General features: G+C 42.2%; 1 protein-coding gene across 1 annotated transcript in view; it reads right to left on the reverse strand.

Moving 5' to 3' along the window:
• Positions 1 to 15,016, reverse strand: part of LOC148133592 (vomeronasal type-2 receptor 26-like) — a 274,460-nt gene extending 259,444 nt beyond the window's left edge. The window contains exons 1-2 of the mRNA XM_087966387.1: positions 14,933 to 15,016; positions 14,315 to 14,444 (exon numbers count right to left, since the gene is read on the reverse strand). Coding sequence (XP_087822513.1) covers positions 14,315 to 14,444; positions 14,933 to 15,016 — 214 coding nt within the window. The remainder of the gene's footprint in view (positions 1 to 14,314; positions 14,445 to 14,932) is intronic.
• Between the last annotated feature and the right edge of the window lie 9,382 nt (positions 15,017 to 24,398).

Below are 24,398 nucleotides of genomic sequence, written 5' to 3' on the forward strand. Positions count from 1 at the left end.
AAGAGACTCCAGTTTGGAGTCAGCGTGGCCCCAGGGATATTCCAGAGCCTCATGGAGAGACTCCTGCAAGAAATCAAGGGGGTGGTGCCCTACTTCGACGACGTACTGGTGTCGGCAACCAACCAAAAAGAGCTAGAGGGTCGCCTGAGGGAGGTCCTAACAAAATTCAAAAATGCGGGGCTGAAGGTTAAAAAAGAAAAATGCCAATTACACACCGAAAGGGTCGAGTTCCTGGGGTACCCCTTAGATTGGCACGGAATTTACCCAACCGAGGAAAAAATCAGAGCAATCAAGGAAGCCCCCAGGCCAAAGAATAAAATGGAGCTACAGGCATTTCTAGGACTGCTTAATTTTTACAACGTTTTCCTGCCCCAGAAGGCGATCAGCGGAGCCTTTGCATAGGCTCCTAGACAAGGCGGCTCTGTGGACTTGGGGGAAACGCGAGGAAGCCGCCTTCAACAAAACCAAGGACCTGCTCACCTCGGATGCCGTCCTCATCCAATACAACAAGACCCTACCGCTAGCTATCACATGCAACGCATCACCCTTCGGCGTCGGCGCCGTCCTCAGCCACACTCTCTCCGACGGAAAAGAAGCACCCATCGCTTTCTTCTCACGAACCCTCACCAAACCGGAAAGGAACTACAGTCAGCTGGACAAAGAGGCCCTGGCCATCGTTGCTGCCGTCAAAAGGTTCCACGAGTACATCTACGGCTGAACCTTCACCATCGTCACCGACCACAAGCTGCTGCTGGGAATCCTAGCAGGGAACAGGGCCACCCCGAACATTCTATCCCCTAGAATGACAAGGTGGTCCAAATTCCTTGCCGCCTACAGCTACCGGCTCACGCACCGACCCGGTAAGACAATCACCCACGCAGACGCCCTGAGTCGCACGCTGCTACCAGACTTCGACACCGACCCAGCACCCACGACGACCACCCTCAGCATAGAGACTCTGCCCGATCTACCCATAACCGCGTCAGACATTGCCCGGGAAACTAATAAAGACAAACGTCTGGCGCGGGTATTGCATTGGGTAGAGAAGGGGTGGCCCGAAAGGGACGACGACTAAAACTTCAGAACATTCCAAACCGACAAACAGAACTGTCATTGCAAAAAGGTTGTTTACTTTGGGGGACCGGGTTGTTATTCTGGAAAAATTACAGGGAAAGGTTTTGGAATTATTGCATGAGGGACACCCAGGCATCATTAGGACAAAGGCCTTGGCCAGAAGTTACGCCTGGTGGCCAGGGATGGACAAACAAATCGAGGCCTGGGTGGCAACGTGCAGCAGATGCCAGGAAACCAGACCCAGCCCTCCCGCCGCCCCAATCCTGGAATGGGAAACCCCTAGGGGACCATGGTCCAGGATCCACATAGATTTTGCCGGGCCCACAAAAGGCCACACCTTCCTCATCATGGTAGACGCTTACTCCAACTGGTTGGAGGTAAGCAACATGAGAACTACCACCACGGAGACCGTCACCAAAGAACTCAACAAACTATTCACAACCCACGGCCTCCCAGACGTCCTCGTATCCGACAACGGGCCCCAATTTACCTCGCTGGAATTCGAAAAATTCCTAGCGGAGCGGGGGATACGACACGCGTTGACAGCGCCGGCACATCCGGTGGCGAACGGGAGGGTGGAACGGATGGTTCAATTTACAAAAAAAACTATCCAAAAAATAGAAAACGGGGAAATCCAAGAGAAAATAAACAAAATGCTCTTTATACAACACATAACCCCGAATACAACAACCAATAAAAGCCCGGCAGAATTACTGATGGGGAGAAAATTAAGGTCCCCACTCGACAGACTACACCCCACATACAACCCTGAAAAAACCCCAAACTCCTCAAGCAAAGACCGAACATTTAAAACAGGCGACGCGGTATACGCGAAAAACCTCACCGGAGACCCACTCTGGATACCAGCAACCGTAACCCAAGTGACAGGCCCCCGCCGTACCGCTTATCAGACAACCGACGGACGAGCATGGAAACGACACATCGACCAGTTAAGGTCTAGAACAGCCACGGGAAACACAACCGGCACGCAAACAGAAACAAACACAGAAGGGAACCCCCCCAACACAAACCAAGAGGGGAGGGAAAGCCCAAAAGACCAAACCCCACTAGAAAGAAACCAGGAATACTCACCAGCATACAGCCAGCTCGACACCTCACCAGGAAGAAGCAGCCAGGCCAGCTCAACCAGCCCGGAAAGACCAGGCGGGAGCGGCAACCGCAACTCAACCAGCCTGGGTAGACCGGGAGGGAGCTGCGACGAAAGGCCCGGCCCAGCCTTCCAGACGGTTCCATCAACAGGACAAGGAGCAACACAGAACCCGACTGAACCGGCCGGTAGCGAAGCACCAACTAATCTGCGCAGGTCAAGTAGACAAGTACGTAGCCCCGCCTACTTATGGGACTACGTTACGTAGGACCCTACCAAGAGGGGAGGGGTGTTCTGTATCGTCATTACCATTCTTGTAGAACCGCGCAGCGATTGGACAAGACGCACGGTGAACTGATTGGCCGAGTGAGCCGCCCGGATTGGTCGGCCGCGAATCTCACGCGATTGGTGGAAACTAATCGCGGGAGATTCAAAGCGGTGCCATTGGCCGCGGCCGCCGCGGCCAAAGAATAAAAGCCGCCGTTTTCTTTTGGAATCCGAGCCGATCTCGGAGATCAAATAAATGAGCTAAACCAAGTCACTGGCTCCGAGTCTCATTCCTTGCGACGGACACGACAAAACCAACACCCTAATATATAGAATAAATGGCACTAAAATGATGGTTACCCTTTAATAAAGAATAAAATAAGAATCACAAGCTCATTATATCCCCCACCCCAACAAAAAACTACTTTTAGGTTTATCGTTGGATTTTCTGTGTGCTTTTGATCTTTGTCCACTCCATACTGTATCCAAGAAAGTTCTCTTACCTGTGGGACCTTAAAGATGCTGAAGATGGAGGACATCTGCCTTGAGGACTTGGCACTGAGACCACCAATGATGGAGAGCAGAGTGTCCTGAATATCACATTTGTAACCTGGAACCACTTGGCCTCGTGAGGTGAGCATGGAGAAGCTGTTTAAGAAAATATTTCTCTCCCTCTGGAAATGGCCATAGATGTGGAAGCCAAGGGTGATGTTGGGAATCATCATCTTCCTGATGAAGATTTTGAGAATTCCAGCCCATTTTAACAGCTTGCTAATTTGTTGAGAAAAGCACAAAATGTGTACTACACCGGGACAGTGCAAATACTAAAAGAAGCATTTCTGAAAAATGTCCCTGATTTTGAAACAAACAAACAAAAATTTACTGAATGTTTCCCCTCCAGCTGAAACTTACGTATTATGTAGATGACGAATCAATGTATTAAAGTCTAGGACAGGAGACTTTACAATGGCTCCCAGGGGAAAATTCCCACCAATAATGAAATCACCATGCCTATAGTTGGTTTTCCTTAAGTGGACATACTCCATGAACACACAAATGGTTTGGAGCCTCTTTGCTGTAGTTAGAGCCAGGAGCCAGAAGAGCAACAGCATCAACAGTAGCATGACTCCAGCCTGGTCATTCTTATCACCTTCCCTCCTAAAACAAAAGCCAAGGTTTATGCATAAACTGATTTGAAGGTTGCTCCTGAAATCTCACTGGAACTTTAGCAGATCAGACACCACCTGTCCCAAGTGGATGTCCCCAGGACAAATTTACAGCAACCATGCTTCCTCTTTACCTGTGTTTGGGTCATGACCATAGAGGAAACAAAGGCATATGAGTCTCTTCAAACCCAGGGAGGGAGCTTTTTTCAAGAGACTAAGGTGTCACATTCTGTCCGCCAGCTGGTGAACTAAGGTGTATCTTTTAAAGTAAGTTTTATCCTGGAAGATCTTTGTGTCTAGAAATCCACAGGGAATACATGAAGAATGCCTGTTGTTCTGATAATTGCAGGGAAAAGCCACTGTCCTATCCCCTTGGCAACAGCTTCTCTTCATGCAACAGAATGGAAAACATGTTTGTGTCTCTTCTTCTAATTCACAGAGCAGATGGAGTCATGGTGGAAGTTGTGTAGTTGACCTGCATGGAAATGACCCCTGCACACAAGTTTGAATTTGGCTTATGCCCTAGTGTGGTCAGATAACATGAGTGCTATTTTGGAATGGTAGCACAAGCCAGAAATGGAATTTGAGGAAGAATCTCAGGATATTAACTGCAATTTTTTTTATATGACTTGCAAATTTCTGTTGCTGCAGCTGAAGGGTAGGAATTGTCATCTGGGTGTTTCTTTTGGACTTTTGTGGTGCTGCTCCCCAAATTGCCAGGTCGGAAATTCTTTTCTTGAAGATTCATTCACAGGATCAGTTGGGATCGTTTCTATTGTACTGCATCAGTATTCCTAAGAGGTCCTTAAAGAGGGCGTGCATAAATGCAGTAGCGTACCTACTGTTCCTGTCTTACTGTCCCCATTTATCTGTATTTATTTCCTTTGTTCTTGGTTATGTTCACACTTATATTTGTTATCTTCTACATGTTTGACCAATAAATAAATAAATAAACAAACAAACAAAAAACTTTGTTGCTGCATGGCAACCTCCGTGTCTGAGCTTCTGGAGGGCATTTCATAGTTGACTCTTGGGTTCTCCAGACTTATGCTCTTGAGCAATGTCCATTTGCCATCCCTGGGACAGGCCTCAGAGGCATTTCAACATGGCCTCCATCCTTCTTGGCTCAACTCAAAACAGACTACTTCCAATGTGATCTGAGGAGGAGCTACCCTGGTCCCTTTTGAACTGGCCAGATCATGGCCTGGTGACTTTTATCCTGCCCCTCAATGGAGGGAGGCCAGTCCACTCTTAGTCACTGATGGGGTTCCAAAGGGAAATGGGGATTATACCCCAGGCTCTGCTGCATGGTACCTTCTGAGGCCTCCGCCACTTCCTGGAATAGGAAAGCTACAGAGGCCTTGGATGGGATGCAATCCTCTTGAGCTCTGCTGAAGGAACATGAGGGATGAATCTGACTCAACATGAGCTAAAGCAGGGTGGTCAAACTCCATTTCATTGAGGGCCAGATCAGGATTGTTGTTTCCCACAGGGGAGCCAGGGGGAGCATGGGTGTCTGGGTGAGCATGGCCAGGGTGGATGTGGTCCCTCATGTTGTGGGGTGGGAATAGCTGATCCACTGGAGGAGCCTCATTGACCTTCTCAGGCCACACAGGGTGTCAACGGACTCCACAGCACAACCCCACTTCCCTGAGGGGATGCCTGGGCCCACTTGCCTCCTCCTGGCTGCTGCTGCTGGGTCAATCTCCTTGCCCAGTCTGGGCATCCTGGGTTGGGGGGACAGCAGGTCTCCTGCTGGAGGGGCTGCTACTGTTGGTGCCCCTGCTTGAAGATGAGGCAGGAGGTGAGGTGGGGGTGGCCTGGCTGTGGGGTTCTGAGGTGCGCTGGTGTATGGCATGTCGGTCAGCTTTGGGGCTGGGCTCTGGTGAGGCATAGTAGGGACGGGAGTCCTGGCTGCCTCCTGGGGATGGATCTCCCTGCCTTTCCTATAAAGTGGGGCCATTGCGGTTGGGGCAGTGGGTGGGAGGCTCATCCCACGTGTCTGATGGAGCTGGAGGAAGAGGTTTGGACAGCACTGGCTGAGCCCTGTGGTGGAAGCAACAGTAACAAGTGGAAGCAGATGCATGGAGGGTGGCATGAAATTTGGCCTGCAGCCACACAGCCACTTGCCCTGTCCCAGCTGAGATGGCCATGGGCAAGCAAAAGCAGATGGTGGGACAGAGTGGGCAGGTGAGTGGGCGGCCACCCGGTGCATTCAGCAGGCCTGATCACCTGCCTCACTCCCATGCCTCTATCTCTGCCTGCTGGTTGGAGGGCCGACCTGGCAGTCCCAGTGCTTGGACCCACCTGCACAGCATGGGCTGCAAAGCCCCAGTGGGGGCCATTGGGTTACAGCTCCTGCAAGACAATATTGGCTTTCATGCTCTCTCCACCTCCTTTGTGTGCACCTCCTATGCGTTCCCATTAATTCCTCTGAGGGAAACTCTGAGCCTCACATTGATGAGGCAGCACTGCAGATCTTGATGGGTGGGAGGATTTAAACATGGCTATTTCAAAAAAAATTTTTTTATAAAGCCCCAAGTTTCTATACATACACAAATACAAACACTGATATGGAACCCAATCCTTTAAAAAAATAACTTAAAAATAAACTAAATAAAATAAGGAACAAAATAAGAAAATTCCCTCCTTGAAATAATAAACACACCTTTTTTTTCAGTTTAACATTTTTGACTAGGTTATAAGATAAAACACAAAAGTAAATAGGAAGACACAGTAGAAGGGGGGAAGGGGGAGAGGAAAGTGAGAAGAAATTGGGGAAAAGAAAAGAAGAAACAATGACTTCCAACTCCCTCTGTTGCAGTAAAAAAAAGCATTAACATTAAACTACAACTATTTGTTTTCTTATAATAATATAAACTAGCCATTTCTAAAAAAACATCAGCCTAATCGGTAAAACCCAAAATCAACTTTTCATTTTTTTCCACTTTAAGCACAAAGTTCACAAGCGGTCTCCATGTGCAAACCAAGTACTTATATTCTCTGCTTTAACCAAAATGGTCAATTTAGCCATTTCTACCAACTTCATCAGCTTCTCTAGCCATTCATATAATGGGAATCAAAGTGTCCTTCCATTTTTATGTGTCAACACAAAATAAGATAAAAGTTCCAAATTTTTTCTCCAAGTTTCCAAACCCAAAAGAAAAGTTTCTGGTTTCATTTTTATTTTTGTTTTAAGAATATTCTGTATTATAATATTTTACTCCAAAATTTCTTTGCTTTATCACATGTCCACCATAAATTGTAAAATGTTCCTTCTTTCTTTGACACTTCCAAAATTCATTTGAAATATCCTTATACACTCTAGATAATTTATCCGGTGTTAATTACCAGCGATACATTATTTTATAAAAAAATTCTTTTAAATTATAGTTTAGTGTAAATATAAAACCTTTCAACCACATATTATTCCATTGTTCAAGCATCACATTATATCGAAAATTCCTTGTTCACTGAATCACACAATGTTTTACATGTTCACTTTCCAAATTCAATTTCATAAATTTTATAAATCTTAGCAATATTGACCCTGTTCTCCACCATTTGGGTCTGAGCCAGGTGCTGAAGCCAATGATGGACGCCACACACAAGTGCAGGTTTTCTGATTGATTTTTATTGGATTGCTTTTTATTCAAGGAAAAGGGCTCCTGATCAAAATGCCAAGAGCCAAGAACAAAGGATAGAGTAACTTGTATACATTTTCACTAAAGGAGAAGGTGGGGCAAAGTGAGATAATAAGAAATATCATCTAATAATTTATTAAATATATTTAAATCATTTTAATTTAATTTAAATCCAATTTAAATCGTTCTTTCAGTTGTTGATATGTAAAGCAATGCCAAGCATAACTGTCTAATTCAAATGCTTCCCTCAACTTTAATGTAACTTCACCAGAGTTGAAAGATAATATGTTACCATACGTCCATCTGTCTGGCTTCACTACCAATTCTTTTTTTTTAAAAAAAAAAAGCTTCTTGAGTGGGTGGGGACATCCAAAGAGACAACTTTGTATAAAACCTTCTTTTATATTTATTCCAAACTCTTAGTATTGCACTTCTAGCAAAGTGATTATTAAAATCAACCTTAACTATATTCATACCATAAATAACTGTGCCATCCAAACCTTAATTCGTGGCCCTCTAATTCAGGTAGTCTCTTATTCTGGAGGTTCGCCCACTCTTTTAACCAGGCCAGACAATATGGCTCAAAATAGAATTTCAGGTCTGGTAAACCCACCCACCCCGCTTTTCCTTCGCATCTTGTCCTAGTTTGTATGTAATTCTTGGTTCTTTCCTTTGCCATATAAACTTAGAAATATCTGAAATAAGAAACACATCTTTAATAACAAGTTTTCCATACATACAGGGCATTGGACCTCATTAAGGACACTTTGAAAACATGAAAAACAAAAGACTGATCACAGGAATATTGTAAGCAGTTGCAGAACTTGATTAGGAATTCTTTTATGGACAAATTTCTCCTTCACGACATCATTTTTTAGAAATATTATCACATTTTAAATATACCACAAAGATAAATACAAATGAGGCTAATCCTAGCATTAATTAGAAATTCTTGTTTCTTACTATATTTTCTTTACAATTAAGATGGGGCCTCAGTATTATAACAAAGCATTTGGGAAGAAAGATACAAACCAAGAGACCAGCTCCAGAGGCCAAGATGGAGAAGATCTCCACTACCACCATGGACTTCCCTTTGGTGCTCAGGTAGGTAGGGAGGAAGGAGATCCAAATGCTGCAAAAGACCAGCATGCTAAAAGTAATCAACTTGGCCTCATTAAAACTATCAGGCAATTTCTAGCTAGAAATGCCACTGTGAAACTGACAAGAGCCAAAAGTCCTAGGTAAGAGAGGACAGCATAAAACATTACAGTTGAGCCTTGCTTACATGTGGTAATATATTTTATTAATCATTTTATCATTTTCTGTAAGGCCTTTGTATAACTAGCAGTAAGTCTAGGGAGATGTGGGCATTCTTGGTGGGGGTAGGAGTACCTTTGCTCATGAGTGTCTCATCCTGTTTGATTCTGCAAGTTTAGAAGGAATAGGAAAATGGGTGAAAGTTCAAGGTACACAGTTGTGCTTTCTCATGGGACTTTCCAAACTTTCCCATGAGACTTTCCGTGGCTGTATGATCTCATCCTAGCAAGGTAACATCTGGGACTTTCCAAGATTGTGTGTTCTCATGCTGGTGAAGTAATCTCCTGTTGAGGTCATTGTTTTCTGAATATGCAGACTGTATTTTGCTTGTGTTTTTTCTCAATAAATACTGCTACCTGAGTTCTCTCAGGGTTGGCATTTTCTCAGAGACAGTTCCCTGTGTCTCATTTCAAATGTCAATCCACCATAAATGGTGACCCCGACGTGATAGCTTGGAAGGCTATACGTTTCCCGCATCCTATACTCATCGTCGCGGACGTCGACTGGGCCCTCATCTTCTTCGCTGGACGAAGATAGATTCTTTTCGTGAGTATGGGGGAGATCTCTTGAAGGCTCAGAAAGAGCACATCAGGGAATTGAGAGGGATCATTGGGAATAGTTTTGGGTTTGGAATTGGCAGTAGGGGTTGTGCTGTAGGAAAGAAAGAAATTGAGGATTTACTACAGTATGTTTGGAAAAATATTAAGTCATATCCGGAGGGAGGTAGTATTAAAGTAGAGTCCTGGAAAAAGATAGGGAAATTTTTGCACGAGGAACCTCGTGCCCCTTCTTCAATTTTGTTAACCTGGAGGGTGATTATGGATGCGTTAGCTACTTATGAACAACCGCTCCTAGCACCCCCGAAGAAGGTTTGCCGCTTTACCATGCGGTACGTTTGTTGCCGCCGACGGCACCTCCAGATAAATCTGGGGGACTGTCTGGCGCTAGAAATACTTTGTCAGAGGATAAGAGTTTACCTTTAAGGGTTCAGGTGGATGCAGTTACTGCAGCTATTCAAGAAGCAAAGAATAGAGGGGAATTATCAGGAGATGATTTGGTGGAGTTTGGAGTAGAAGTTCAACTTAATCCAGTAGAAATTGTCATGGATGCTGCCTTAAATCTGCAGCGGGAGTGGAAGCCTTTACCTCTTAGGATTTTGAGGGAAGTTAAGCAAGCAGCAAAAGAATATGGTGTTAGATCGCCATATACTCAGGCATTGTTAGAAGCAGTTGGTTATGGAAATAAAATGATTCCGGCTGACTGGAAAGCTCTGTTGAATATGATTTTAACTCCAGCTCAATATTTGGTGTTAGATCAGAAATGGAGACAGCTGGCAGTCCAGAGGGGAACAGTAAATGTTACCCCAGATCAGCTTTACGGAGCTGGTAATTTTACAACAGTGGAACAACAGAGAGATGGTATGCCTGAGGAAGGGTTCGTTCTTCTCCCACAATTAATTTTTCAAGCCATAGGGGCTCTCCCTGACGGCGAAGGTGGTGAGAAGACCTTTACTAACATCAAACAAGGGAACAATGAACCCTATGAAAATTTCATTAGCAGACTGAAATTGGCTATAGAAAGACAAATTGATAATCAATTCGCCCAGAAAGAATTGCTTTTTAAGTTAGCAGTAGAACAAGCTAACACAGATTGCAGAAAGATTTTAAATCCACTTGTAGCAAGTGGAGAGCGAGAAATCGCGGATTTGATTAATGCATGTAGGAAGGTTGGGAGTCAGTCTTTTAACATGGAGACTTTAGCTCTGGCTTTACAAACAGGACATGCTCAAAAGGGGAATTGTTTCAATTGTGGGAAGCCTGGACATTTTAAAGCGCAATGTCGGGCTCCTGGAGGAGGTCAAAGTCAGCAGAATAAGAGATCAATGGGACAGGGTGTTCATCCTAAATCAGTGTGTCCAAAATGTAAGAAAGGATACCATTGGGCATATCAGATGCTCCTACAGTTTTTACTGATGGAGGGAAAGTTTTTGGTGCTTGTGTTTGGAAAGATAAATCTGGAATTTGGCATACAAAAGTGACTTCAGAGCAGAAGTCTGCCCAGCAGGCAGAACTTGCTGCTGTAGTTTTGGCTTTTCAAAATTTTCACAATCAGGATTTTAATTTAATAGTGGATTCATTGTATGTGTATAATTTGTTACCCTTTGTAGCAGGTTCTTATTTGTCTCCTGGAATATCACCTGATATTTTAAGATTGCTTTTGCTGTTACAAGGATGTTTGGAGCAGCGTGTGAATGTGTGTTTTGTTGCTCACATGCCATGCTCAAGACCATGTTAACTAAAATAAATAAAAAAGGAGGGAAGCTCCTGGGGCTTCCGGCGATTCAAGATCAATTACGGCGATTCAAGATCAATTAAATCTAGCTTTATATACTTTAAATTTTTTAAATTTGTCTGGTAACCCCCCTGCGAGCGCGGCCAGCAGGCATTTTTCTTCTCCTTCTACAGATGCGGTGAGACCTCGGGTGTTGGTGCGGTTCCTTCCGGATCCGGCATGGGTTCCTGCTGAGCTGATAACGTGGGGACGTGGTTATGCAGCAGTTGAACATCTTGGTCAAATTCGTTGGGTTCCTGGTCGGTGTGTTCGACCTGATCATTCGCAGGCACCTGTGAAGGAAGTTTCGGAGGAGCAGGATGGCGCATCTGTGGTTCCTGATCCTGCTGATTCTGCCTAATCTGTCCTGGGCTGCTCGGGTGCGGAGAGAGCAGCGACAGCATGTTCAGCGTGCCGGAGATTTGGGCGATGATTTGTGGACAGATAATAATTACATTAAAGATTTGCGCACAACTGCCAAAAACTTGAACATCACCAATTGTTGGTTGTGTATGCACCTTCCTGGGAGAGTGGGAGAAGGACTGACTCTACATGGAGTTCCATTTAATCGGTCTACTTTGCAGACCGGAAAGCATAACATTTCATATGCCATGAACTTCACGGTCAAGGTGAAGACTGCACTGCAGTCTCCAGCACATTTATGTTTCCAAAACATTACAAACTCACAATTCTTGGGGAATCATAGTGTCTGCAATTACACTATTAAGTGGACAAATGGTTCAGAGAACAACATAACTTGGATAAATGGGAAAATGAGTCTGACGCATTTGGCCAGTATCAATATCTAGACATGAAACAGCTGATGCAAGCGGCAAGTCAACAAGGTTATGTACAGCTGGAAGGGTTTTGGTTTTTATGCGGACTGTGGGCATATCGACAAATCCCTGCAAATTGGTCAGGGACATGTACTTTGGGGTTTGTCATTCCGGTTATCTATAAGTTAGATACATTACCTCCTGATGTTCGGATCCGAAATCGTCGGGAATTGGATTCGGGTCTAACCATGGGAGGTAATCTATGGACACAAATTTCTCGAGGTCTTATCCCGCCTTTGGGAATTGCTATGAACTATAGGGATATTCATATTTTAAATAATTTTACTGTTGCTATGTTTAATGATACTATAAAGAATATTAAGATGATTAATGTAGAAATGTCTGAAATTCGTACAGTTACTTTGCAAAATCGATATGCTTTAGATATTATGTTAGCTGCCCAAGGAGGAGTTTGTGCTTTAATTCATTCACATTGCTGTGTTTTTATACATAATTATGAGCCAAACATTACAAAAACTGTTCAGGACATGGAAGATCGTATTGCTCAGCATCAATCTGGAGCCGATGGGTTTAATGCATCATTCTGGGACAGTCTGTGGTCCTGGCTTCCTGATGGATCATGGTTTCGCTCCTTATTGCAAGGGGTTGTTATTATTATTGCTATATGTATCTTATTATGTTGTTTTATTCAATGTATTCCTAATCTATTACAAATGTGTACCTCAATCTTCCGGCGTGTGGGATCAGGTCATGAGGGAACTGTGTACTATGCCACTAAAACACCCCCTATCTTTGAATAAATAAAAAAGGAGGGAATGTGGTAATATATTTTATTAATCATTTTATCATTTTCTGTAAGGCCTTTGTATAACTAGCAGTAAGTCTAGGGAGATGTGGGCATTCTTGGTGGGGGTAGGAGTACCTTTGCTCATGAGTGTCTCATCCTGTTTGATTCTGCAAGTTTAGAAGGAATAGGAAAATGGGTGAAAGTTCAAGGTACACAGTTGTGCTTTCTCATGGGACTTTCCAAACTTTCCCATGAGACTTTCCGTGGCTGTATGATCTCATCCTAGCAAGGTAACATCTGGGACTTTCCAAGATTGTGTGTTCTCATGCTGGTGAAGTAATCTAGTGTTGAGGTCATTGTTTTCTGAATATGCAGACTGTATTTTTGCTTGTGTTTTTTCTCAATAAATACTGCTACCTGAGTTCTCTCAGGGTTGGCATTTTCTCAGAGACAGTTCCCTGTGTCTCATTTCAAATGTCAATCCACCATACTTACATTCCAAGATGATCTCTCCAAACAAGGAGTGGAAGTCCAAGTTAAGAAATGGGGGAGAGGTTCCCAGCCAAGTGGCACAAAGAAGGGCTTGGACCAGGGGACAGGCTATGATAATGGAGTTGGACAATGGTTTTCCTAAGAGTTGCCTTGTCTTGTTCCCTGGCTTGGTGGCCATGAAGGCCAGAACCACCATGACAGTCTTTGCCAACACAGAGGAAACTGCAAGAGAAAAGAGAATGGCAAAGGCAGATTGTTGGAAGAGACAGGTGAGCTTCCCTGGTTGACCAATGAAGAGGAAAGAGCAGAGGAAGCAGAGCAGAAGGGAGACTAGGAGGATGTAGCTGAGACCTCGGTTGTTGGCTTTGACAATCGGTGTGTCATGATGTTTATAGAAAATCAACAGGACTGCAGAAGTGATCCCAGATAGAAAAAGAGCAAGAAAAACTAATATGTATCCCAGGGTGTCTTGGTAAGCAAGGAAGTGGATCTTCTTGGCAATGCATTGGTCCTTGTCCTTGTTGGGAAATTGGTCTTCTGGGCAGGATTCACAATGAACTGCATCTGAAATCAAAATTCTTTGTCTTTTGATATGCATATTTCCTATCTGCTATTGACTTACCTACAAAGGGATTAAATAAAGAACCCACTGTGCAATTTATGGGGCATCTAAAAGAGCATATCCTTCATTTATGATGATACTGATTAACCAGTGATGAGGATTTGTTCAATTCCAGCTATCCATTCAATGTGCACTTCCATGGGTAATGAGGCCTTCAGGTTGAGATTACTGCCTCTTTTATCTCTCACTTTATATTGGAACCAACAGAAGAATGACAGATCTTTTATCCAGGAATGATGCTATTTTAATTTCTGTGTATAATATCCCTTCCTTAACCTCTCTGCTTTGTACTTCAAATTTGTTCATTCAGAATTTTTTGATCCTCCTCTATCAAAACGGTATAAATAGATGGATCTCCTTTTCCTCTGGCAGGTCTATTTCCTCAGAGGTTGATAGAGCTGATGGAAGAAGCATGCACTAAATGATAAAAGTTAAACCTTTGGATCACACACCACACTACCTCAGGAAAACATTGGAAGTTGGTTTTCCCAATTGGATGTTAGAGTGGAAATGCATGTTGGGGATTCACAAATTCTGCCCTCAATCTATCCTAATAGCAATTGCTGAGGATTAGGAAAAGTGTCCTCTGTGGTAGGGCAGTATGAATGGACATCAATCTCATCACAAATGACAAAAAGAACAAAAATAGATTGATTTAATGAATGTCTTCCTTTGATTCTGGAGGATTAAGGTTTAAAGTCTGGTTTACCTGTCTGATTAGAAAAGGTCCCTTCTGGACAAGCGTCACACTGGTAGCAGCAAACTTGCTTGCCCTCAGGAAATCTTCTCCTTTCTCCTGCCTGGCACCTCTTCCTGCCACACCTGGCAAAGGGGATGGTCTGAAAGAGAAATACCAATGAATTATTTAATTGGTTCCCACATTCCTATTTCTATGCTCAGAATCTCTTCTAAACAAATTGTTCACCATTGTCTATCAAAAACCAGGAACAGCTGCTAGGGGATGCAGGCCAGTGAAACTCCCAATCGACCAACAGATGCTGGAGATTGGAACTGGGGTTTCATCCTGGAAATGAAGGCTTGTGACTGAACCACAGCATTTCTAAAAGAAAGAACTATGAGGATGCAACTGAGCAGAAATAGTCCATGGAAATCACTGTTTTTTGCTGTAATTGCATTCTGCATTTCAAACAGAAATTGTTCCCTTTGTGGAATGACACAAATCAGACCTCAAATGTGTTACATGAAAAGCAGATTTGTCACGAAATGACTGCCATGATTTCTGACTCAATTGAGTTAGAAGGATGTTCTGCATTTCAGGAAGAGAATTAATCTTTCCCAGAATTTACAACATTTCCTTGCAGCTCACCTTTGTTGCCCAGACAATTCCATCAGACTTAATGGTGAAATCCTGCCCTGGGGGAGCCTCAGGATTCACTTGCCCAACTTTCATGGGGACAAAAGATTGATTGGGGAGGAAAAGCCAATTGAGAAGGTCATAATGAGCAGATCCCAGTCCATCTTCTGAGAAGGAGACTTCATCTCCAGCACTGTTGTTGAACTGCACGTTGCCCAAATAGGGGAGAATCTGAAATAAACGTGATCTTTAGAAATAGGAGTATTTGGTTAGAGCTACGGTTATGGCTTCTATCAGAACATGGTGACAATTTTGAGAAGATGAATTTATGACTGAAAAGCTAGAGGATTCTCTTGGTGGAGAATTGAGGAATCTGGAGTAATACCATTTACTCTGAAACTACAAAAAAAATATCATTGGTCCTTTGTATCATGGTTTCTTAAAATAAAGCTTTACCAGAATAAGCACATATGATAAATTTCAGTGCCACATTCCAAAATTAATCATGTGCTTTTCCTCCTAAGATATTTGATTGCATGTAGTTTTAAATATTTATTTTATCCCAAGGTCTTGTAACTGATAAATTCACTGTAGCAACTATTAAATGATTTGTATGGAACAGAGTACAATTCCTTTGATATTTTTTCTATCTGAGAATCGAACAGAGCACAATGCAGGAACCATGTTTGATGAAATGGACCCAAGGAAAAGGAAATGCTTGCCCTGGTTTTTCTCTTCAAGTTCAAGTTCAATGTTTATCCAGTAATGCAGAAAAGTCTGATGGGTTGGAGACAAACAACCCATTAAGACTATTTTGAGTCCTTCTTTATGTGCTCAGGTGGCTGCTTTAACACAAGCTGAGCAGTACAATAAGCATAAAGCTGAACAAATGGGGGGAAGGGTCACGTAGGATGTTAAAATATAGAAACATAAACCAGGATTCAAATGAATTGAGTGTCTTTCTACAAGGTAGATTCAGGTTACATGCTGAGGGATATGGAGGTTGTTCTGCAAATATGTCAACTAGGATTTCTTCTGACTTCTTGAAGCTTCTTTCTCAAACATAGACAGATTGTTGTTGTGGTCTCAGTTGCCTCCCTGTCATGGTTACCTCCTGAAACCCAGGTAAACACTGAAGCCTTTCAGGACTTTATGAAGGTCTTTCTTCTTTTTTCTTCTTTTTGTAATAACTTTTATTAATGTTCTATTAATTACATTTCATAGTGCTTAATAAATGTGTTTTCTGGGTATTTAATTTGCTTAACAATACAGATTCCATTCTTACTCTCCAACCACTGGTAAAATAAGTTCCATGTCTGATCATATTCTGTGTCTTCTTTCTTCTTTATTTTAAATGTAAGTCTATCCATTCCTGCAGAGTCTAGTATCTTCTTAACTATCTCTTCCTCTTGCGGTCTTTCTTCATCTTTCCAATGTTGTACAAAAATAATCCTCACTGCTGTTAAGACATGTGATACTAAATACATACTTTTCTGATCAAATTTTTCTGGTATCATCCCTAATAAAAATAGTTCAGCTATAAAATCTACATGTTTCCCTATTATCTTTTCTAGCCATCTGTGTATTTTTGCCCATAATTTTTTTTTATTTTATCACAAGGCCACCACACATGATAAAATAAACCCATCTTTTGACTACATTTCCTACATTAGCTAGACATACTTTTAAACATTTTAATGAACCTTCACTTCTCTTTTCCCCTCTCTCTAACCTCTTCCAACAAAACATTATTCTTAACTCATATTTTTCTTACAATTGCCTTTAATATGCATAAATTTGATAACATGCGGATATTGAATCGGTAACTGAAGAAATGCATATGGGAATCTTCCTCTCTGAGAAACCACAGAAATTACCTGCCATGACTGGATATTTGGGGTCCTCTTTCCAAACCTCATCACGGTCGTTCGGGCTCTGGATCCAAACATTGCATGTAATGCATGTGCCACAGCATAAATGGCATTGTAGATATTGTAACTTTCACCTGTCATTCTTGTTTCAAAAATGTAATTGGGCAGATTCTGCACATTCTCCTTTCCTGTACATTGTTTTTCCCCCTTTGGAGGGATCTCTCCTGATTTATGGATCTTGCAGCCAAAGACATCTTCCCACCATAGAGGGAGAAAGACATCTCCTTGTGGGTTCAAAGGGTCTAAAGACAGAACAAAATGATTGAATTCTGAGACATACCCAGAGTGTTCTCTGAAATGCAAGACTCCATGGAAAGTCTTTACAAATAACAATGTGTGTTTAGATTCGTCCATTCTAAGTTTCCAATGGGAGGTTAAGATCCAAACATTCTGAAATGTTGTCTTGCCTGATTTTACATGGAGAAACAAAATTCTCTGTACACTTAAACTACAATCATAGTCTCCAAAAAGAAGAATCACTTCAGTTTTTGACCAAGTCTTGAAACTGAGAACTAATTTTTTCCTTATAATGTCAAAATCATGTGATTTCAACCTTTCAGAAAAGGCCAGGCAGATCTCCTTCTCCTGGAGCATTGGGGTCAGAGTTGAGATGAAACCTTCTCCCCTCTCATCTTCAGGGGCAATAAGCCCAACCCAGTTCCACTGGAAATGCAGCAGCAGCTGGACTAAACCCACATACTGAGAAGATTCCTTGGCATTAATCCGGAAAAAGGAAGGATAAACTGTTCTCTCTTCCTGAGAGAACTCAAAGCCAACACCAAGCTGGAGAAAATGAAATTATTTTTTCAAAAACAAAGTAAAAGTTGACATTCACTTTAGGGATCACCAGTTACACATTTTTATTGGTTGAGGTATGTTGGAAGGCAAGAGAAAAAAACTAACAATCGGATTCAGAGAATAAATGGCACTAAAATGATGGCCACTTTTTAATAAAGAATTAACTAAGAGTCACATGCTCATGATGTGCCTCCCCAACCCTTTCCTCTCTGCTTTTGAGTAACCTTCTGATCTCTGTCTACTCCATACTGTATCCAAGAGAGCTCTCTTACCTGTGAGACCTTAAAGATGCTGAAGATGGAATCCATCTGCCTTGAGGATTTGGGATTGAGGCCACCAATGATGGAGAACAGAGTGCCCTTCCAGCCACATTTGTAACCTGGAACCACTTGGCCTTGTGAGGAGAGCATGGAGAGGCTGTTTAAGGAAATAAATATCTCCCTCTGGAAATGGCCATAGATGTGGAAGCCAAGGGTGATGTTGGGGAGTAGAAGAAAATCCTTATTGACCTGGGAGACAGCAAACATCAATGCAAGGATCTGCTGGTAGTTACTGGGGATGAGTCTATAGTGTGAAAAATACAGGGAATATTACAGTCAAGATTGTTTGCTTGTAGAGTTTACTTCAGTGTTTGGTTTGGTGCAGCAACATCCAAATTGGGTTTGGGGTTTTTTTAAGGATCTTTCTCAGCTAAACCTGAATGCTGCCATTCTATAATGGAAGAAGAAGGGTGGGGAGAGTTGGTACAAGTAACCCTTTTGATGTAACCTGAATATCTTAAGCCTTGTATTGAATCTGTATAACTTGCACACGATATATGACTGCAGCCAGATGCCTGGAACCTTGTCACCTCTTGGAGAGATAGCAAGAGGAGAAGTGACCAGAAAAATTCCAGCTCTGAGAGGAACTTCTAGAAAAACTCTTCTAAGATACGTTCCCAGAAAAGGGGAGGGGATTAACATGTTGTTTCTTTGGTTGACTAAATCCACATTCATTTATCTGTTCCTGTATGCCTTGGGGTATCTTCGACTCTGCTTTGGCTAGTATCTGGATTACTCCTTTCAAACAAGAATTCATTTTGAAGTACCTAGCTTTCAGAAGTTCAGAATTGCGGCTTATTTTTGGAGCTTGCTATTTTACTGAGAAAAGGAGAAGATGTATATTACACTAAGACAGTGCAGAATACTAGAAGAAGTATTTTTGAAAGAGGTCCAGCTGAAACTTACCTATTATCTAACAGAAGATTTGATGTATTAAATTCAGGGACAGTAGAATCCAAACTGCCTCCCAATGGCAAATTCCCACCAATAACATGATCACCAGGCCTATAGTAGCATTCCTCTAATGGGATATAATCCCTGAACACACACATGGTTTGTAGCCTCTTTGCTGTAGTTGGAGTCAGGAGCCAGAAGAGCATCAGCATCAACCATAGCATCATTCCTACCTGGTCATTCTTGTCAACTTCCCTCCTAGGACAGAAATAAAAGTTTAGGTAGAAACTGATTTGAAGGTTGAACTTGAAATTTCACTAGAGCTTTAGCAGATCAGGCACCACCTATACCACCTGGATGGCCACAGAACAAATTTACAGCAAAGATGCTTCCTCTTACCTGTGTTTGGGCAGTGATTATAAAGGAAACAAAGACACGTGAGTCTCTTCAAACCCAGGAGTGAGCTTTTTGCAAGACAGGCTAAGGTCTCATCTTTTACCCCCATCTGGAGAACTCAGACATGTTTTTATAGCTTGGAAGTTTTTGTATCTAGAAATCTACAGGGGATACACTAACAATTACTGTACTTCTGATGATTGCAAGGAAAAGCAAGTTTCTGTACTTGTAGCAATAGCTTCTCATACACCCAATTTGGAAAAAAAAAAACATTCTTGTGTTTCTTGTCATGTCCAGAGCAGATGGAGTCATGCTGAAGTTGTGAATTTGACCTCCACGAACCAATATTTGATGGGGTGTCACAGAGAAAAGTCTGTCAACCTCTTCTCTAAAGCACCTGAAGGCAGGAGGAGAAGTAATGGATTGAACCTTATCAAGAAGTGATCCAACTAGAACTAAGGAGAAATTTCCCGACAGGACAATTGATAGAATAGAATAGAATAGAATAGAATAGAATAGAATAGAATAGAATAGAATAGAATAGAATAGAATAGAATAGAAGAAGGAGAGGAGAGGAGAGGAGAGGAGATTTTATTTATTTATTTGTTTGTTTGTTTTTTGTTTATTTGTTTACTTTTGTCAATTGCTTACAAGATAATAGGTATCATTAAAAACATAGTTTTGAATACATGAGATAGATACTTATAAGAAAAATAAAAAGAAACAATAGGAAAGGGATGGTAGGCACATTGGTGCACTTATGCACACCCCCTACAGGCCTCTTAGGAAAGGGGTGTGGTCAATAGTAGACAGTCTAAGGTTAAATTTTGGGGGGGTTGGGGAAGAAACCACAGAGTCATGTAGAGCAGTGGTCCCCAACCTTTTTGTACCAGGGACCGGTTTCAAGCAGAAAATTTTTTCAAGGACCGGGGGAGAGAAGAGAAGGAGGCTTCGCTCTCTCGCTGCTCCACCATCCAAGGAAGAAACTGCTTCAAAGAAGCGGGGGTCTTTTCCTGTCTCCGCAGCTATTCCGAAGCGCCCGTTTCACCCCCACTCCCACCCCGCCCGCGCGCGCTTCAATCCACAGTGTCCCGTTCTGCCTGCCTGCCTGCCTGCCTTAGTTTCTGGTTGTTTGGGAGCAGCTTCGGCTGAGAATAATAACTATTCGCCTCTTTTACTCAGCCGAAGCTGTTCTGATTCAACCATTAACGAAGGCAGGCAGGCAGGCAGAACGGAGCAGTGCGGGCGGGCGGACGGGGTGGGGGTGGGGAGAAATGGGCGCTCGGGAAGCTGCGGCGACAGGAAAAGCCCCCACCCAGCTTCTTTGAAGCAGTTTCTTCCTGTGCTGGTGGAGGAGCGAGAGAGCGACTGAGAGAGCTGACCCAGAGAGAAGGACAGGCTTCGGTTGCTTCCTCCCTCCCCTTCTTTCATTTGTGTCCTTGATCCCCGATCCCAGCAGCATTCACCGAAGGTGAAGAAAGCCGCCATTTTTTTAAAAAAAATATTCTTTGCGGCCCGGTAGAGAGTGCTCCACGGCCCGGTACCGGTCCGCGGCCCAGTGGTTGAGGACCCCTGATGTAGAGTATTCCAGACATTTACCACTCTGTTGCTGAAGTCGTATTTCGTGCAATCAAGTTTGGTGCTATTAACCTTGAGTTTGTATCTATTGTTTGCTTTTGTGTGGTTATGGTTGAAGCTGAAGTATTCATTGACAGGTAGGACATTGCAATGTATGATTTTATATACTATACTTAGATCAGACCGAAGGCGGCGTAGTTCAAGATTTTCTAGGTCTAGAATTTTGAGTCTGGTGGCATAAGGTATTCTACAACGAGTAGAGGAGAAGAGAACTCTTCTTCTGAAATAGTTCTGGACTTTCTCAACTATGCCAACTGCTGTTTTGTTTGCCTGTAGATTTTCCTTTTGGCTATCCCTGCTTAACCTTCTGTGCTTTGTACTTCAAATCTGCTCATTCAGAGTTGTTTTTGCTCCCCTCTGCTCTATTTAACAGAAATAGATAGATGGATCACATCTTTCTTGGACATTGATAGATTTATTTATTTATTTGATTTGCCAATTTGCCAAGGTTTTCTAGTTCTAGAATTTTAAGTCTGGTGGCATAAGGTATTCTACAACGAGTAGAGGAGTGGAGAACTCTTCTTGTGAAATATTTCTGGACTTTCTCAATTGTGCTAATATCAGATACGTAATGTGGGTTCCAGACTGATGAACTGTATTCGAGTATTGGTCTAGCAAATGTTTTGTATGCTCTAGTTATTAGTGTAATATTACCAGAGAAAAAGCTACGTAAGATTAGGTTAACAACTCTTAATGCCTTTTTGGCTACGTAGTTACAGTGGGCTCTAGCACTTAGATAATTAGAGATGAGAACTCCAAGGTCCTTAACAGAGTTTGAATCATCAACAAGGTCTTGACTATTCAGCCTGTATTTTATTTTCTGATTTTTTTTTGCAATATGTATGACAGAGCATTTATTTGTAGAGATTTGAAGTTGCCATTTGTTTGACCATCTGATACATAGTCAAGGTCTTTTTGAAGGGTAGCAGTATTCTCTGTGGCATTGAATAGCTTTACATCATCAGCGAAGAGAACGCAGTTGCTCTTAATCTGATCACAGAGGTCATTTGTGTAGAGTATGAATAGAGTTGGTCCTAGAACACTGCCTTGGGGGACACCACTATTGACAGGTACAGAATTTGACAGGACACTCCCAGTTTTGACCATTTGTTATCTGTTTGACAGGAATACTTCTACCCAGTTATGCAGTTGTCCAGAGATACCATAAGATTTTAGTTTTAGGAGTAGTTTGTCATGTACCACTGAATCAAAGGCTTTACAGAAGTCTATGTAGATTGCGTCTATTGTTTTGCCCTGATCGAGTTGTGTAGTCCATATGTTTTTGCAGTGTAAGTGTTGCAGATTACAGGATAGTTTTTTTCTGAAACCAAATTGTTTATTGGAGACTAGGTTGTTTGTCTCTAAGTGGAGGATAATGGATTGGTTAATAATTGATTCCATGACTTTACAGGTGACACAGCATTAGGAGATTGGTCTGTAATTTTCAGCTAGGCTGGGGTCTCCCTTTTTGAAGATGGGGATGACTGTGGCTTGTGACCATAGGTTAGGCAAGGAGCTGGTCCTGAAAGATTTTTCAAAGATTATGCTTAGAGGTTCTGCTATGGCAGTGGATAGCTTTTTTAAGAAGTAGGCACATATTCTGTCTGGTCCAATAGATAGAGATGGTTTTAGATTGCGTAGTGCTTTTCAACATTGTCTTCTGTAAAATTGATATGTATTAGATCATTGTAGTTGTCTGTGGTTCGACTAGGAAATACTGGGCATGATCCATTGCTGTTTACAAATACTGAGCCAAAGAATGTGTTAAAGATGTTGGCTTTAATGGTGTCATCATTGCAGTCTTTACCATTAGGTCCTTTCAGGGGTGGGATGGACCTTGAGTCTTTTAGTTTTTTTTTTTTTTACAAAATTGTAGAAAGCACAGGTGGAATTGGTGTGTAGAAGGTTTTCCTCTTGTTTAGTGTGATAACTGGTGCATTCAGTCTTTATCTGGTGGAATAAATATACTTATACCTATTGTTTTGTAAGTGATAAAATCAAAATAAATAAATAAAAAATAAATAGTTGTAGCTTTTTTTCTGGTAATATTGCACTACTAACTAGAGTATAAAAAACATTTGCTAGACCAATTATCAAACATTTATTTATTTTATTTTATTGATTTGATTTGTCAATCACTTACAGGATAATGGGTATGGATGTAGGCTTGAGTGGAAATGCAGGAAGTAGGTGCGGATGAATGGGGACGGTGGGACAGGGACGATAGGGATGATGGTGTGCTCTTGCACGTCCCTCATAGGCCTCTTAGGAATGGGTATTCTTTTCCTTCCTTCCTTCCTTCCTTCCTTCCTCCCGCTCCCTCCCTTCTCAAGGTAAATTGCATCAAACTTGATTGCAGGAAATACGACTTCAGCAACAGAGTGGTCAATGCCTGGAAAACTCTACCAGACTTTATGGTTTCTTCCCCAAACCCCAAAAACTTTAAACTGTCTACTGTTGACCTCACTTCTTTCCTAAGAGGTCTGTAAGGGGGTGTGCATAAGTGCATCAACATGCCTACTGTCCCCTTCCTAATGTCCCCTTTTTATTCCTAGCCATTTCATGTATTTTTACTCATGTTTATACTTATACCTGTTATCTAATACATGCTTGACAAAATAAATAAATAAAATAAATAAATAAAGTTGAGGTGAAGCCAGCATGAATCATCCTTGAGAGATAGGATTGTTCCCCTACCTCTGAAAGAGGACTCACTTTGACTCCTACTCAAGGAACAATGGCTAGACCACAGCATACTGCACTATTTTGGTGGACCCTGGATGAATCTTCCTTTCAGTGAGATTTCAGGATTGGGTGTGGGGTGTAAATGGTATTGGTTGCACATTTAGATGAACGTAGGAAGAAGCAGAATGAGGGCAGTGCATCCATTCCAGGTCAATGTGGCCTCTTGGTAGTCTTTAATGTCATCAACTGTCAAATGCTGGAAATCAGGTGACCCAAATGAATATAGGGTTATTGTATGCCAATGATCTCCAGAAAAATCTGGTCTACTAGCAGTGAAAGCAAATTTGGCAGTAAATAAGAGTCTGCAGAATTCAAGGTGGGCTGAACTTAGATCTCTTGGAGACTTGAGATGAATGGAGCATTTGTCCCTTGTATCGGGCTGAGCCTTGTCATCACCTACCTCAACCCTGGTTTCCAAAAGTATTGGGTCTCTTATAGGCCTTGACAGTCCTTCAGGAAGATGATCAGCATTATGATATGTACAGAATAACCCTTGAGAAACAAGGATAGGCACATGGAAACATTTATGAGAATAGTTATGAATAATTATCCAGCCACACACAGATACACTTAATTGAGTTAAAGTTTACTTTAAGAAATAGCACAGTCCAATAAATAGTCCAGGTCATATACATTTAACAGTCCAAAGAATATCCAGTTACAAAGTCTTCTTACCAGTTGCTTTTGTCATTTACAGTAAACAAAGATATCAAAATATACGCACAACAGAGAACCTTAGATAGCAACAGAATGTCA

Source organism: Notechis scutatus, chromosome 1, assembly GCF_049901735.1.
Source record: "Notechis scutatus isolate UNSWTSFEM ecotype Mainland chromosome 1, rNotScu1.2, whole genome shotgun sequence".
NCBI classification, from domain to species: Eukaryota; Metazoa; Chordata; class Lepidosauria; order Squamata; family Elapidae; genus Notechis; species Notechis scutatus.